The sequence below is a fragment of the Thalassophryne amazonica genome, chromosome 6, assembly GCF_902500255.1.
Source record: "Thalassophryne amazonica chromosome 6, fThaAma1.1, whole genome shotgun sequence".
Taxonomy (NCBI): Eukaryota; Metazoa; Chordata; class Actinopteri; order Batrachoidiformes; family Batrachoididae; genus Thalassophryne; species Thalassophryne amazonica.
This window is the reverse complement of record NC_047108.1, coordinates 97,622,695-97,638,181: the sequence shown is the minus strand read 5'-3', so window position 1 is coordinate 97,638,181 and position 15,487 is coordinate 97,622,695. Positions and strand designations below refer to the sequence as shown.

The 15,487-nt window shown below is 40.0% G+C and overlaps 1 protein-coding gene across 2 annotated transcripts in view; it reads right to left on the bottom strand.

Annotated features, from left to right (window-relative positions):
* The window catches only part of LOC117512710 (metabotropic glutamate receptor 4-like), a 673,449-nt gene that overhangs the window by 63,505 nt on the left and 594,457 nt on the right, over positions 1 to 15,487 (bottom strand). For both annotated transcript variants that reach the window (XR_004561363.1, XM_034172892.1), the window contains exon 9: positions 5,366 to 6,301. Coding sequence is in view for 1 of the 2 variants with exons in the window: in XM_034172892.1 (XP_034028783.1) it covers positions 5,366 to 6,301 (936 nt within the window). In the remaining variant the exon portion in view is untranslated. The remainder of the gene's footprint in view (positions 1 to 5,365; positions 6,302 to 15,487) is intronic.

Sequence of the window (15,487 nt, the reverse complement as noted above, 5' to 3'; positions counted from 1 at the left end):
TAAATTCTGGCTCCTAATAAAGTCATGTAGACATAATTGCCGAAAGGACAATCAGCATTTCTTAGACTACAGCAAAGGGGGTCTTTCATGGAGGGACACCTTGTTGTCCTCAGCTCTGTGAAAGTGGGACTAGTAACAAGGAAGCAAACATTTGGAGACATATTTTACAAATTTTGCATTTCATTACGGCAGCCAATTAATGTGCTGAGAAATAGAGCATGCATTAGCTGGTTGGAAGGAAAATTGCGTTGAACAGTCGTCAGGCATTTCTGTCAACCAGCCTAAAGTAGCAGGTTAGAAAGATGGTTTGATTTATGCTTTTAGGTTTCATTACACTGTGTTCAACAGAGAGGTTTTAAATCAGCTTAGCCCAGTTAACATGCTAACTCGTGGTTTGCCAACAGTGAAATCACTCATGTTACTGCAACCATTAAACAAACTCGCAGAATATACAACCTCAGAACAGAAAACACTGGGATGGTACGGAAAATGCAAAAAAAACTCAACCCTGCAGTGATTTTTACGTTTACTTTGACTTCTACTTCACTGCAAACTGTATGAACCCAAGATATTTCATGGTTTGGGTGTTTGACTAAGGCATATTTTTGTAGCTAGGGGAGTGGTTTTCATAATAGGTTGCTTCGTGTGGGTACAACAAAATATAACCAGTTGACTACGTAAAATTTGAGTCATCAGTGAATCCAAAGTAACCAAACTACCAATATCCGATAACAATGCTGACATACAAATTTGTTGTGAACTGTCCCCTGTCCTTGTTGGTTGTCCTTTTAGTTGTTGTGTTTTCCTTTATCTCAAGCTTTATCCTTTCTTGTGTTTTACTTCAGTTTTCAGCCACTGTTCCTTGGTTTTTTACTCTGCTAGCTTTTGGTTCCCATTTAATTTGGTGTTATTTATAGTTTCTTTAAGTGCAACTCAACCCGGGGTTCTTTATGGTGTGATGTTTCACTCTGTCTATGTCAGTCCCTCTGTGTGTTTGTTGGTGTCCCTGTCACTTGGTGTTCCTTCACAGGTGTATCTCATCACCATCACCACACCTCTGTCTCATCTTCTTGTTACATGTCACTATTTAAGGTTGTCACTGTTCTGCCCTCAGCTTGCTAGTTTATTCCAATTTGTTCTGCTCCATTTTATTAACAGTTAGTTCTATGTTTTAGTATCTCCCCTTGTCCTGGTTTCTACTCTCCTCCTGTTCTTCCTGTCCTTTTGGACTGTTCCTCGGTTTTGGATTCTCATAAGCAACTTCATCCTTGGTAAATAAACTCCTTACTTTTTACTCTGGGTGGTCACTGTCTTCATTTTTTGGGTTCATTCTTGCTGACATCAAAACAAAATTAAATAATCTAAAATTTCACTCACTGGAAATATCAGAGCGCAGACTTCTCATATGGTCCATTTGTACATTTAACCACACAGCAACCCATATTATCTTTTATATAACGGCTGAGTGGATCCTTGTCATTTGATTGGTAGCTTGTATGTCGGTGACATGGATTATTCATATCGTTTGCTGCTGTGTTTCATTGACCGTGCAATAGTTCTTTTTTACAACCCCAATTCTAATGTAGTTGGGATGTTGTGTAAAATGTAAATAAAAACAGAATACAATGATTTGCAAATCCTCTTCAACCTATATTCAATTGAATACACCACAAAGACAAGATATTTAATGTTCAAACTGATAAACTTTTTTTTTTTTTGTGCAAATATTTGCTCATTTTGAAATGGATGCCTGCAACACATTCCAAAAAAGCTGGGACAGCGGTATGTTTACCACTGTGTTACATCACCTTTCCTTCTAACAACACTCAAGAAGCAGTTAGGAACTGAGGACACCAATTGTTGAAGCTTTGTAGGTGGAGTTCTTTCCCATTCTTGCTCGATGTACGGCTTCAGTTGTTCAACAGGGGTCTCTGTTGTCGTATTTTGCGCTTCATAATGTGCCACACATTATGTAGCTGTCCCAGCTTTTTTGAAACGTGTTGCAGGCATCCATTTCAAAATGAGCAAATATTTGCACAAAAACAATAAAGTTTATCAGTTTGAACATTAAATATTTTAAATGTCCCAACTTCATTGGAATTGGGGTTGTAACATGCAATTATTGTTGTGAAAGTGTAGTGACACGGACCCACAACAGGGGGCGTTAATGAACGGACAATGGATAAGCCAAAAAATAACAATTTAATGTTGTGAATCGCACAACGAAATACAGACAATAACAGAGGATGAGGATGGTCAATCATACACAAGGTAATGTGTGGGCAGGCTCGAAGATAGAAGACGTCTGGCCAAAGAAGAGTCGGATCCCACACAGTTTCCACCGCCAACGGATCTGAAGAACACCGGAGCCGCCAAGTCCTGCGCCCCAGGTGGCCACTGTCTTCAGCAGTCAGACCCGGTACTGCTGGCAGAAACAGAAACAGTTAATGGTGGGTGTGTGAATACACACCCAGCAATCATTCAGTGCTTAATTCCTCCAGGAGGGAAAACCTCCACCTCCAGACACAGAATCACCCGTGCAGCTCCTATCAGTCTCTTCCCTGGAAGGAGTGAGAGGCGAAAACGTCGCAAACCCCCACTATACGCCAATCCAGCAGAAGACTGTGTCCACAGGAAAATGGCTGCACACAGAACAATATTTAGTCTCAGTAATTACCGCAGAGAAAGTTACCTGAGTGGTAGCTGATTTCTCGGCGGGGAGGTGGAGTTGCCGTCCGGCTTTTATGGATGTTGTGGTTGATGAGTGACAGCTGGTGTTGATGAGTGACAGCTGTCACTCTCAGTGGTTCCGACGCCCTCTCGTGCTTGAAGCCCGCACTTCAAGCAGGGCGCCATCTGGTGGTGGTGGGCCAGCAGTACCTCCTCTTCAGCGGCCCACACAACAATTATGGTGCTATAAGAAATTTGCTATTGCACGCCCTGACCAGTGTGCATGCTCACATTACCGGGGGCGGTGTTTAGCTAAATATATCAGAGTTTGTTTTGCTGATGGATGACGATTTGAAGGAGCTAATTGAGGCTGCTAATTCTTCAAACACATATGCACACACACACACACACACACACACACACACACACACACACACACACACACACACACACACACACACACACACACACACACACACACATACAAAGACAAATCCACTCTGCTGTAAGCCGTCTGGAGGCATAAAGACCTGTTAGGATGAAAAGCTGGACAAATTTTTTTGCTAACTGAGGAACGACACAAAGTCTTTTTTTTTTTTTTTTTGGAAGTACACAAAGTCAGTGCATAGCATCACGGACTACATCATTGCAATTTTGAACTCCAGTTTAAAGTTCGTGTTGGACTTTAACGGCAATGGAACACCAAAATGTAAGTCCCTTTTCTGTTGTTTATGAATTAATAAAATATCAAATGACAAGGATCTATTTAGCCGTTATATAAAACAAATAATGAATGTTTTTATATTCTTTCAATGGAACAAATATTTCATGAGGTGATTTGCTATTGCTAGCTATAGCAAAGCACCTTTGCTATTACAGAGATTAGAGCATGCCATAGGTAGTAAAGGCACTGCGCTGCGGTGGTTTGAATCATATTTATCTAATAGATTACAATTTGTTCATGTAAATGGGGAATCTTCTTCACAGACTAAGGTTAATTATGGAGTTCCACAGGGTTCTGTGCTAGGACCAATTTTATTCACTTTATACATGCTTCCCTTAGGCAGTATTATTGGAAAGTATTGCTTAAATTTTCATTGTTAGGCAGATGATACCCAGCTTTATCTATCCATGAAGCCAGAGGACACACATCAATTAGTTAAACTGCAGGAATGTCTTACAGACATAAAGACATGGATGACCTTTAATTTCCTGCTTTTAAATTCAGATAAAACTGAAGTTATTGTACTTGGCTCCACAAATCTTAGAAACATGGTGTCTAACCAGATCCTTACTCTGGATGGCATTACCCTGACCTCTAGTAATATTGTGAGAAATCAATGCGCATATTAAGCAAATATGTAGGACTGCTTTTTTGCATTTGCGCAATATCTCTAAAATTAGAAAGGTCTTGTCTCAGAGTGATGCTGAAAAACTAATTCATGCATTTATTTTCTCTAGGCTGGACTATTGTAATTCATTATTATCAGGTTGTCCTAACAGTTCCCTGAAAAGCCTTCAGTTAATTCAAAATGCTGCATCTAGAGTACTGATGGGGACTAGAAGGAGAGAGCATATCTCACCCATATTGGCTTCTCTTCATTGGCTTCCTGTTAATTCTAGAATAGAATTTAAAATTATTCTTGTTACTTATAAGGTTTTGAATAATCAGGTCCCATCTTATCTTAGGGACCTCTTAGTACCATATCACCCCAATAGAGCGCTTCACTCTCAAACTGCAGGCTTACTTGTAGTTCCTACGGTTTGTAAGAGTAGAATGGGAGGCAGAGTCTTCAGCTTTCAGGCTCCTCTCCTGTGGAACCAGCTCCCAATTCGGATCAGGGAGACAGACACCCTCTCTACTTTTAAGATTAGGCTTAAAACTTTCCTTTTTGCTAAAGCTTATAGTTAGGGCTGGTTCAGGTGACCCAGTGTTTCTTTCTCTTTTTGCTCTGTATGCACCACTCTGCATTTAATCATTAGTGATTGATCTCTGCTCCCCTCCACAGCATGTCTTTTTCCTGGTTCTCTCCCTCAGCCCCAACCAGTCCCAGCAAAAGACTGCCCCTCCCTGAGACTGGTTCTGCTGGAGGTTTCTTCCTGTTAAAAGGGAGTTTTTCCTTCCCACTGTCGCCAAGTGCTTGCTCATAGGGGGTCGTTTTGACCGTTGGGGTTTTTCTGTAATTATTGTTTGGCTTTTGCCTTACAATATAAAGCGCCTTGGGGCAACTGTTTGTTGTGATTTGGTGCTATATAAATAAAATTGATTTGATTTGATTTGATGAGGTGAAAGCTGGAACATACCATTCAGCCTCGTTGAATGGTATGTTCCAGCTTTCAAATATTTGTACCACTGAACACATAAAGATTCATTATTTGTATAATATTCATAGTAAAATGCTCAGAAAAGACAGACAACACAACAGATAGCACCCACTGCTGGTGGACTTTGTTAGCCGGGTCCTGGAGACAGCTCACCAGCACACACTAGCTGTCACTCAAAATGAGCACTCCTATAATTATTCAAATCTTTGTCTTAAAATAGCTCAAACTGTACAGTTGTCATGAAGGGGAGGGATCTTAATAAGACTGTTGGTTGTAGTTTGGAGAGAACTATACAATATGTGTATGCGTATTAAATTCTGTTTTCTGCCTCGTGATCATGAAGACTAAATATTGAGAAGATTAAATCTACCTTTTCAGCTGATTGCGAGGTCCCGAAGAAGATGGGGATGAATGCCAGCCACACGATGCATGTGGTGTACATGGTAAAGCCGATGGGTTTGGCTTCGTTGAATGTCTCTGGAACCCCTCTCGTCTTGATGGCATAGACTGTGCAGGTGACCATCAGCAGCATGCTGTATCCCAGCAGACAGATGAGCGACAGGTCCGATATGTCACATTTCAGAACACCACGGGCCATTTCAGGATTGGATGTACGCTGGTCCTCGTAATCAATGATGGCTTGTGATGGGTCAACACCAAACCAGATGCACACGCCGAGAAGCTGCACCGATATCAGGCTGAAAGTGATAACTAACTGCGATGCCGGGGAGATGAATCGTGGGGCGCTGACTGACATCTTGCCTTGCTCAAAAATCCTGTAGATCCGATTCGTCTTGGTGAGCAGGGCTGCGTAGCTTATGCTCATACCCAAGCCCAGGAAAATCCGACGCAGCGAGCATATCACAACGTCGGGAGCTGAGATCATGAGGAACGTCGTAGCATAGCACAGAAAGATCCCCGTCAGCAAGACGTAGCTGAGCTCTCGACCTGATGCCTTAACAATCGGCGTGTCATTGTAGCGTATAAAGGTGGTGACCACAAACAGAGTAGCTATGATGCCAAGGACGGCGATGAGGACAGGGATGACCGCCCACGGGGAACTCCACTCAAGCTTGACAATGGGGATGGGATTGCAGCCAGTGTGGTTCTCATTAGGCCGCAAATCAAAGCGGCACATCTTGCAGGTGTAAGTGTCTGCCTGATACTGGTAACCGTCACAGTTCTCACAGTGCCAACAGCAGGGGATTCCCTTCACTGTCTTCTTGCGCTGCCCAGGATGACAGGGTTGGCTGCAGATAGAAGACGGCACATCTTGTGTTCCGCCGGGCCACTGCATCTCATGAATCTGCAGGGTGGTGTGTGAAAAAGAGAGACAGGTGCAGAAACGAGTAGTGTGATTGCCACATCATTTTAGAGCCTACACACATTTATTACAATAAAGTTCAGTGCTGTTATCAAGTCTACTGATTATAATCTATTCTTGGCTCACTAGTTCTCATAGAAATAGTGTTTTTTTTTACCACCATCAAACTGTAATGACATCAGTCTTCACATTGCTTTTGTTCTGAAAAGGTCCATGTTCATGAGTCTGCTGAAATTGTAAAAGGATGTAGTTGACCTCAGAGGTGTCAGTATTAAGCTAAAAATGTGCCTAATATCGCACATATTCAGGACATATTTGGCACTTTGAAACAGCACCAAAAATCATACATTTTGTGGAACTAGTTACTGTATTAAATGGGACACTGAATAATGCACAAGGACAAAATTCTATTAACATGAGGTCACATGCATCAGAATTGCAGTATTAAAATGAAAATTAACATTAACATGGAAAAATCAAGAATTATGCAAGTATCACATTTTAGTGGAATTCAAAGGGGGAAAAAAGATGTTTAATTACTTTCAAAGTATTTAGTTTAGAGAAGAAATGTTCACCAAAATGTTGTATGTTATAGCAAACAAACAAATCACAGATAAGGCACCAAACGATTTTTGTTCAACAGCCAAACATTCTGGCTTTGTGAAACATTCCTAAAAAAAAAAAAAAAATTCTCACAGCTGATCTGGTTCAGATCTGCATTGTGATCTGGCAAACGTTTTACTTCATGTGTTTTTCCTGACCCAAACTGAAGTCTACTTTGAGAAACATACTCACTGCCTCCTGGTCTTCTCAAGTGGTCTCCTGGCTGAGGACTAATGAGGACCTACTCTGCTTCACATCAGAGATCTGATCGGAGCATCGTGTCACATGGCTGTGGCAAACCAGTTTAATTACTGTCATTAAACAGCGTGTTTATTACAGCTCAAGTACAGGTAGGAAAAAAGATGGAATCATCAACAAAAAGTCACAATTATGGCATTATCGGGCAGCACAGCCTTGTTTCGCAGGATTAAAATATGACACATATGACATAGTTTTTGGGCGAATTATACAACAAAGTGAAAATGCAAAGGAAAAGTGATGATGCTGTGGAATGTGGACACGTGTTGCAATTTCTTTATGACCCTGGAGCTCAAACACGACGAGGCGGTTGTGCAGGTGAGAGAACGGGGCTACTTTGGTTAGCTGTGTAGGCTAACACCGACACATCCTCTCCCATTTGGTTTGTCTTCCCTTCTCCACTGGGAACCGAAAAAATTACTTTTCACAACTGCTTCGGTGATTGCAGCCAAAACTAAACAGTACACCATTTTTCCGTGTGAAGTGATGCTATGGATGTGTTGCCAATGGCAGGATGTCACTGGAAGAGGTCAAATCCCGTGATATTACGCAGGGGTTCAAACAAGACTGCACTGCCCTATTGCACATTCTTGGTCTTCTATGACCGCCTGAATTCTTTGAAGCACAGACTTCAATACAAGTGAAGTCTGGGAGTATGTGCTGGTATCACGTACCACTATGAAACTACCCTGGGTCCTGGATAACGACCACACAGGGAAATAACCAACCCAATCCCATCTCTCAAAAATACCCAACTGTCTGCCCGAGCCAGGTAAAACGTGAGCATGCCCTTGACTTTCTCCAGCTACTAGAGTCCTCAACACTGCGGCACGGACTTCACTGTCACTAAAAAATGGCTCCATTACACTGGCTCCAACTTTCTCAGATTAAGGTTGACAGATTATCTTTGCATGATGGAGCAGGACCAGTTTCTTAAATTTCCACCTGAAATTCCCAATTGGATTCAGATCTTGAATGGTTTCTTGCTATGTCACTGAGTTGATACCTTTCCCAAAGAAAAGCATTAACACTCTTTGTTCTGTGGTAAGATGCATCACTATCCTGGAAAAAATAGACTTGGCTCACAAACACCAGCTCCTGTATCCACCCATTTATTTTTCAACTGTTTTGTTGTGTATTTTCCATTTTATTTCTCTTGGCAACTCTCTTGTTGGGGCTGAGTTTCCTTTCAATTAATTGAGTCTAACAACTCGTAAAGGTTTGTAAGCACCCTTTGTCACCAGCAAACTAATTTTCTTTGTTGGACTTCTGCTGAAATTTGTTTTGGAAATGCCAAATTACAAGGTGATTCATTCAATGAGTGATTCCAATTTTTTCCTGTATTTGAGCTGTAAAAAACACAAAGAAATGACATTAAATTTAATTTGTTTGAGGTATTTTTTCATGGAGCCTGAATTTTCAACTGCTGAACAGAAACTTTTGTATAACATAACTGTGGTTTGTTTATTTGCTATGAAGGGAAATTAGATTGCAGAATATCTTGTGCATGTGGAAATCCCATTGTTTTTTTCCAGAGGCTGTCCAGCGCAGATATGTGGTACTGCTATATCAGCCTGACCATGTGCACGTTTGTGCACTGATGCCATTTCATTTTTATTATAAACCCTTTGCTTGGGAGCTTTATTAAGTGAAATCAGGTGCAGAAAGCAATAAGGTGTATTGAGTTATTCAAATAAACATCTGGACAGTTCGGATGATTTGTTTTACACAAATAAATAAATAAAAACCCTGCCTCCATATGGCATTCTTGATTTTTCTATGGAGGTGTGCCGGATGAAGTTGTAAGTGGATTTGTCTGTGCAGCAGCAGCTCAACACCTTATGTCTCTTATGAGCAAATGCCATATCTGGAGTCTGCATCAGCAAAATAAAAATGCTTCAGGTTCCATAGCGACAGTTAATGACAAACATTATGAATTATTTGTTTGTTATGAGATATTGCATTTAAACACAACGATTGTGATGCAAACGTATGGAGCAATGCACACTTGATGCAACATGCATATGAATATTTCAAAGAGCAAACTCGTGTACTATTACCAAGTGTAGCATTAACAGCAAAATGCTTGTTGATACTTGATGCATGTTAAGATTAATTGATTAGCCAAACAGACAGATAGCTACAGTGGTATGTAAAAGTTTGGGCACCCCAAATGATTTCCATGATTTTCCTTTATAAATCATTGGTTGTTTGGATCAAAAATTTCAGTTAAATATATCATATAGCAGACAAACACACTGATAGTTGAGAAGTGAAATGAAGTTTCTAGTATTTACAGAAAGTGTGCAATAATTCTTTACACAAAATTAGGCAGGTGCATAAATTTGGGCACCCCAACAGAAAAAATACATCAGTATTTAGTAGATCCTCCTTTTGCAGAAATAACAGCCTCTAAATGCTTCCTATAGCTCCTAAACAGAGTCTGGATTCTGGTTGAAGGTATTTTGGACCATTCTTCTTTACAAAACATCTCAGGTTTGTTGGTTTCCGAGCATGGACAGTCCGCTTAAAATCACACCACAGATTCTCACTAATATTCAGGTCTGCGGACTGAGATGGCCATTCCAGAATGTTGTACTTGTTCCTCTGCATGAATGCCTTAGTAGATTTTGAGCAGTGTTTAGGGTCGTCACCTTGTTGAAAGATCCAGCCCTGGCGCAACTTCAACTTTGTCACTGATTCTTGAATACTGTTCTCAAGAATCTGCTGATATGGACTGGAATCCATGTGACCCTCAACTTTAACAAGATTCCCAGTACCTGCACTGGCCACACAGCCACACAGCATGATGGAACCACCTCCAAATTTTACTGTAGGTAGCAAGCGTTTTTTTGGAATGCTGTGTTCTTTTTCAGCCATGCATACCGACCCTTGTTATGTTCAAATAACTCAATTTTAGTTTCATCAGTCCACAGCCCCTTATTCCAAAATGAAGCTGGCTTGTCCAAATGTGCTTTAGCATACCTCAAGTGACTCTGTTTGTGCTGTGTATGCAGAAAAGGCTTCCTCTGCATTACAGCATCATACAGCATCTCTTTGTGCAAAGCGTACTGTATAGTTGAACGATGCATAGAGACACTATCTGCAGCAAGAAGATCATGTTGTAGATCTTTGGAGCAGGTCTGTGGGTTGACTATGACTGTTCTCACCATCCTTCACTTCAGTTTATCTGAGATTATTCTTGGCCTGCTACTTCGGGCCTTAACTAGTACTGTGCCTGTGGTCTTCCATTTACTCACTATGTTCCTCACAGTAGAAACTGACAGCTGAAATCTGAGATAGCTTTTTGTAACCTTCCCCTGAACCATGATGTTGACTAATCTTTGTTTTCAGGTCATTTGAGAGTTGTTTAGAGGCTCCCATGTTGCCACTCATTAGAAGAGATGCAAAGAGGAGAAACATAATTAGTTCCAATAATTCCAACAATTAGTGCTAAATGTATTCAAATCAATAAAATGACAAGGGTTCCCAAATTTATGCACCTGCCTAATTTTGTTTAAATAATTATTGCACACTTTCTATAAATCCTATAAACTTCATTTCACTTCTCAAATATCAGTGTGTTTGTCTGCTGTATGATATATTTAATATATTATTATATATTATATTATTATATTATATATTATATATTATATTATATTATTATATTATATTATATATTATATATATATTATTTAATATATATTTAACTAAAATTTCTGATCCAGACAACCAATGATTTATAAAGGAACATCATGAAAATTATCAAGGGTGCCCAAACTTCTACATACAACTGCACATCCATGCTCATCCATAATTGTGAATCTATGATCATGTCTTTGGTTCGCACCAGTCCGTGGACACCCTGACGCATCATATACAGTGGGGTAAAAAAGAATTTAGTCAGTCCCTGATTGTGCAAGTTCTCCTACTTAGAAAGATGAAAGTGGTCTGTAATTTTCAACATAGGTACACTTCAATTATGAGAGACAAAATGAGAAAAAAAATCCAGAAAATCACACTGTAGCATTTTTAAAGAATTTATTTGTAAATTATGGTAGAAAATAAATATTTGGTCAATAACAAACAAGCAAGATTTCTGGCTCTCACAGACCTGTAACTTCTTCTTTAAGAAGCTCTTCTGTCCTCCACCTGTTACCTGTATTAATGGCATCTGTTGGAATTCGTTATCTGTATAAAAGACACCTATCCACAGCCTCAAACAGTCAGACTCCAAACTCAACCATGGCCAAGACCAAAGAGCTGTCGAAGGACACCAGGAAGAAAAATTGTAGACCTGCACCAGGCTGGGAAGAGTGAGTCTACAATAGTTAAGCAGGTTGGTGTGAATAAATCAACTGTGGAAGCAACTGTAAGAAAATGGAAGACATACAAGACCATTGATAATCTCTCTCAATCTGGGGCTCCACACAAGATCTCATCCCATGGGGTAAAAATGATCATGAGAATGGTGAACAAAAATCCCAGAACTACACAGAGGGACCCGATGAATGACCTGCAGAGAGCTGGGACCAAAGTAACAAAGGCTATACACTGCGCAGAGAGGGACTCAAATCCTGCAGTGCCAGGCGTGTCCCCCTGCTTAAGTCAGTACGTGTCCAGGCCTGTCCGAAGTTTGCCAGAGGATGATCCAGAAGAAGATCGGGAAAATATCTTGTGGTAAGATGAAACCAAAATGGAACATTTTGGTAAAAACTCAACTCGTCATGTTTGGAGAAAGAAGAATGCTGAGTTGCATCCCAAGAACACCATACCTACTGTGATGCATGGGGGTGAAGAGATCATGCTTTGGGGCTGTTTTTTTGCAAAGGGGACAAGACGACTGATCCGTGTTCAGAGAAGAATGAACGGGAGATTTTAAGACAAAACCTCCTTCCATTAGTGAGAGCATTGAAGATGCAACGTGGCTGGGTCTTCCAGCATGACAATGATCCCAAACACACCGCTCGGGCAACGAAGGAGTGGCTCCATAAAAAGCATTTCAAGGTCCTGGAGTGGCCTAGCCAGTCTCCAGACCTCAACCCCATAGAAAATTTGTTGAGGGAGATGAAAGTCCGTGTTGCCCCTCGACATCCCCAAAACATCACTGCTCTAAAGGAGCATGGAGGAATGGGCCAAAATACCAGCTACAGTGTGTGCAAACCTGGTGAAGACTTACAGGAAACGTTTGACCTCTGTCATTGCCAACAAAGATTATGTTACAAAGTACTGAGTTGAATTTTTGTTATTGACCAAATACTTATTTTCCACCATAATTTACAAATAAATTCTTTAAAAATCCTGCAATGTGATTTTCTGGATTTTCTTTTTCATTCTGTCTCTCATAGTTGACGTGTACCTATGATGAAAATTACAGACCTCTCTCATCTTTCTAAGTAAGAGAACTTGCACAATCAGGGACTGACTAAATACTTTTTTACCCCACTGTACCTGTTTTAAGTCATGTACAACTTGAAACATACCAATATGTATGTATGTCCCGTTCATGTTGTATGGCCCTGGTCCTGTTTCCAGTCATTTAATATATCTGCTGACATCAATACTGAAATGCATAAATTAAAATCAATCCCATGTCTTTTTTTAAATAACATATTAAACAGGCTGAATTTGTTTATACATATGACTCTTACTGTACCTGTTTCACTTGTAATAGCATTGTGGTATATAGGGATTGTGTTTTATTTCTGATGACCACATGTCAGTAATGTAGTTGAATGCATGATATGATGGAAGAGAAGGTTGTGCTAGTACACACGCCTGTCCATTTGGTGGCTGTAATGCACTAACAAATTGCCAAATGTTACTGAGTTCAACAAAAGAAGAAAATACAGTAGCAGAAGATGAACAGAGTGAAGTTGTATTCTTTGAAAACAGACCATTTAAACACTTGAAGTAAAGAGGAGTGGTGATATGTTCTTGAAACGCGCCACCTCTCTGGTGGTCAGCTAGCAAGCAGGGAATGGAGCTGTGGTGTTCAGGTCTGTTCAACACATCACTTCTGAAATGGGCCAGAGATGGATTGGGATGTCTCGTGTTTACTAAAGTTGATTCTGATCAGTCCAAATATGGTTGGATTGGAACTGATACCAGTCTGTGAGATGGGAATTGAACATCCCTACAAGAAACTCAGAATCTAATTTGGCAAAAGCTGCCTCGAGATACGTATGAAACATGGTGATGTGTCTTAAGAAATACACCAGATAGATATTAGGCCATGGAAAACTCAGTTGAATTTTGGAGGTGATCCGGATCCGGATTCTGGATCAAGATATGACTTTATATAGGCTTTTAAGGATTATGTCAAAACTACTTCACGGATTCTCACCAAATTTGCACCACAGATACAAATTAGGCTTTGGGAGACTCCACTGAATTTTGGAGGTGATCTGGATTCAGATTCTGGATCAGGATTTCAATTTATACACTTCACTTTGTTGTATTTTGAGGATTACATCAAAACACCAAATTTTCACCACACATTGGTATTAGGCCTTGGAAGACTCCCTTAAATTTTGGCGGTGGTCTGAATCCGGATACGGATTCTGGATCAGAAGTTCCCTGTGTTGACTTTTAAGGATTGTGTCAAAAAACTACTTCACAGATACGACATCACAATGTAAAACCAAGATCAGGAAGACATTATTTTGTTTTCGCTTCAGATTGATATCAGATTGCAACATCTTGATCAGTCGGTACATTCTGGATCAGTATGCAGTTGTGTTGTGGAAGCCGGATCCAGGTAAAGCTCGGGTCATGATGTGAATCACATATCTATTATGTTGAGTACTTGTCAACCCTTGGCGGATGTCATAAATCTCTGATTGCGCTTGTTATAAATGTACTTGTCTGACAGTCATGCATTTTAATTGATAATATATAGAATAGAAAATTGCATTAAAGTGTAACAGAATCAAACAGGAGGTCGCCACTATGACTGAAAGAAAACAAAAAAACTTTTCAGGACTGTAAATGATGAATTTGTTGAACTGTTTCAGTTATCACAATTGAAAATGTTTTAGAAACATCATCATCATCGATAACTGTCTATTCGGTTGTTAAGTGTGATGTAACGCATCACGTGATTTTCAACTTCCAGGTCCAAACAAAAAAATTAAGACTTTGTCAGCTGTTTGTGGCCGTTGGTCGTCTGCATCAGCTGAGCTTTCGAAGCTAAGACCTCACAGGCATTTTTCTGTATTTTTTCTCTCTGTTTAAGGTGCAGCTCCATCCAGAGATGGGAGTTGTATTTGTGTTGGCGACCCTCCTGTCTTGTGCCCCAATAGCATTTCTTGTATATATTTTCCGTGAATTGTTCTGTGAATTGTTCTGTAATTTATGTTTGTAGCATGGCCCAAGTTTTGAGTCTGGTCTGCTTGAGGTTTCTTCCTCAGAGGGAGTTTTTCCTTACCACTGTTGCTCTGGGGGTTGGTAAGGTTAGACCTTACCTGTGTGAAGCGCTTTGAGGCAACTCTGTTGTGATTTGGCGCTATATAAATGAAAATAAATTGAAATTGAAATTGAATTGAGGCAGAGTTCCTGGATGTGCAACTGAGTCAGTAGGTCGGAAACATCACCGGAGCTGTCGTTTTATAGATTCCCAGCCGATGACAAACAGAAACAGAATGGCTACAACTGATCTGGTAGGCCCCCTACCCTGGCCTTTTTGTTTTATTGCTGATGCTGTAGCGGCTGTACCGACCATTTATGAAATGAATCTCATCAATTTACATAACCATAAGTGTTTTGTTTGGACCCGGAAACAGATTTATCACGCGATTCGTTATGTCAGAGCTTAACAGTCCCATAAAATGTAATGCTTTTTGGTTTCACTTTATAGTAGACCTTTTGACGTATGAATAAAATGTGAGGGAAAAATAGATAGAATAAATAGTATTTATTCATATAGTTGCATTCGGTTTTGGGTTTAATAATGGTAATAATTCAGGAAAACTGTGAAATAATATTGCACATCAAGCCATAACCTTTTGTAAATTTTGTATCACATTGTCAGAAGTTACAGCAAGAGCACTAAAACTGCTTCTGTTCCAACATCATGAATGACAAAGAAAATATATTTTTAAATCATGGCCCGTTTGTTCAAACAGATGAAGTGGATGATTCATCACCATTTCATTTTGTGCCTAATGGCAGGAAATATGAGTCTGAGAAAGGCTGCAGATGTTAATTTTATTGGCATATGTTTGTATTATTTTTCTGTCAAGAACTGAATGAACGAAAAAATAAAATAAAGATGTATTACATTAATTGTTTTGGCAACTTGTCAAA